Genomic DNA, 2,500 nt, shown 5'->3' on the forward strand with positions numbered 1-2,500 from the left:
TAGTGGATATAAATTGCTATCTGACACTTAGTAGTGTGTGTGGAGGGCCTGCTGTGACGTCACGCACGGTTTTATTTGTGACGTCTTTGTTACGTCAAGTAATGACGTCACCTGAGAATAAACAATATAGCGTTACCCAAGACCTCTGACGTCACTGTCTTAAATGACTTCACAATTTGCTTCACATGAAATTAATAACAGCAACGTTTTGGAATCGTGGGAGCTGCATATTATCATGGGACGCTGTCTTTTCCCGCCAAAATTCCACGAAACAATTTAAAGACTAACTTCAGTGGAAATGGAACATAAAGACCGATTTTTTAGACCAGACCAGACAAGGTAAAAAACAAAATAAGAGACATTCGACCAGACATGGTAGAAAAAAACAACAACTACGTTAACAAATGCTGACAAATAAACCCAGACTCGCCAAAAACACAGAAATTACACCGAACATAAACACTGATTAACCAGAAAATCGAAGAGAGAGACAGAACGAAGAGGGTAAGTGTGTTGATAGACTTGGATCAAAATTACTGAAGTATATCAGTAAAATATACATCACGGTTTCCAGTACGACGCACAGAAACACGCAACACGCACGTCTTTCCTTTACGTTTTCTTTTCTTATCGCCTTTACTTCCATTTCGTTTTCGATTCCTTTTGTATTTATTTGTAGTGTATTTATATTGTTTTGTAGTAAGCCCTTTTGTGTGTTTTTGTTCCATTTTCTTTAATAGCCTCTGTATTCCCCGTTTTCTGTTATGAATCGGTTTTCCTGTACTGTTTGGCTCTTTGTGTATTTTTTGCTCCGTTTTCTGTATTTTATATTTGCTTTCATGGACTGCCTCCTACTCCTCATGCAATATTTTTTGTAGGTTTGAATTTTTTTTTATTTTTTTTATTTTTTTTTTTTTTTTTGCAGTACATGATGGTTCCTCGTTATAGACGACTGTATTGCCCTCTTAGATACTCAGTAACATCTGATTGCATTAATAATTGTATAACACAAATTGTTCTTTGAAATTGTCTATTTTTTATAAAACCAAATAAAATACTTTGCTTGTGTTTAGCTTTTGAAGTTGCACAATTATTGAAAAACATGAAGTGTTCAGTAATCCTTGGTTAAAACAAGTATGATTCATGGCTAATGGTCTTCATCTTTTCTGGATATGAAGACATTGGGGATCGTTGGCAATATTTAAATCCCTCCTCCTCCTGCTCCCCCCTCTATCCTTTGTCTCGTTCCCACCCATATCTTTCCTTCCCCCACCCCCTCCTCCTCCCTTACCCACCCCTTCTCCCATCCCCCACCCCCTCTCCTCCTCTCATCCCCCACTCTTCCTCCCATCCCTCACCCACATCTTCCATCCCCCACCACCTCTCCTCTCCTCTCCTCCCCCTTCCCCTCTCCTCTCCTCCCTCCCCCTTCCCCTCTCCTCCCATCCCCCTTCCCCTCTCCTCCCATCCCCCTTCCCCTCTCCTCCCTTCCCCCTTCCCCTCTCCTCCCGTTCCCCTTCCCCTCTCCTCCCATCCCCCTTCCCCTCTCCTCCCATCCCCCTTCCCCTCTCCTCCCGTCCCCCTTCCCCTCTCCTCCCATCCCCCTTCCCCTCTCCTCCTCCCTTCCCCTCTCCTCCCGTTCCCCTTCCCCTCTCCTCCCATCCCTCTTCCCCTCTCCTCCCATCCCCCTTTCCCTCTCCTCCCATCCCCCTTCCCCTCTCCTCTCCTCCCCCTTCCCCTCTCCTCCCATCCCCCTTCCCCTCTCCTCCCTTCCCCCTTCCCCTCTCCTCCCGTCCCCTCTCCTCCCTTCCCCTCTCCTCCCGTCCCCTCTCCTCCCGTCCCCCTTCCCCTCTCCTCCCCTCCCCCTCCCCCTCTCCTCCCATCCCTCTTCCCCTCTCCTCCCATCCCCCTTCCCCTCTCCTCCCACTGCGAATCCCCGAAGGCTCTCCTGACCCGACTCCTTCGTTGCAGAACTCACGTTTCCGGGCGCCGTGGTCTTGCAGCCGCACTTCAAGGACATCTTCGACCAGAAGAACGCCAGCCTAATCGCCATCATCCCGGAGTACGTGGAGACGGAGACGGAGATCGAGCCGCCCTTCACGGACCCGGCAGCCAATCAGACGAGCACAGGCCTGGAGGGTGGAGATGGGGCGACCAATCAGACGAAGGTTGATGGTGGGTCTGAGGGCGCAGCGACCAATCAGACGAAGGTTGATGGTGGGTCTGAGGGCGCGGCGACCAATCAGACGAAGACGGATGTGGGATCCACAGAGGCTCCGACCCAGCAGACGAGCTCGGAAGCGCCAACCAATCAGACGGCGACTGCGCCGGCCGAAGGCAACGCGACGGCGGCCGCTGCCACCACTGGCGCCCCTGCCTCGACCACTGGCGCCCCTGCCTCGACCACGGCGCCCACAGCCAGCACGGCCTCCACAGCAGCCACAGAGCAGCAGGGTGGCCGGGCGGGAGCGGATGAGGTCAAGGACGCAGCCACGAGTGA

At 51.2% G+C, this 2,500-nt stretch overlaps 1 protein-coding gene across 1 annotated transcript in view; it reads left to right on the forward strand.

The window, feature by feature from the left end:
• Positions 1–2,500, forward strand: part of LOC113806088 (uncharacterized) — a 76,776-nt gene that overhangs the window by 56,019 nt on the left and 18,257 nt on the right. Inside the window, exon 12 of the mRNA XM_070117775.1 lies at positions 1,972–2,500. This exon is cut by the window's right edge and continues 1,100 nt beyond it. Coding sequence (XP_069973876.1) covers positions 1,972–2,500 — 529 coding nt within the window. The remainder of the gene's footprint in view (positions 1–1,971) is intronic.

The sequence above is a fragment of the Penaeus vannamei genome, chromosome 41, assembly GCF_042767895.1.
Source record: "Penaeus vannamei isolate JL-2024 chromosome 41, ASM4276789v1, whole genome shotgun sequence".
In the NCBI taxonomy this organism is placed as follows: domain Eukaryota; kingdom Metazoa; phylum Arthropoda; class Malacostraca; order Decapoda; family Penaeidae; genus Penaeus; species Penaeus vannamei.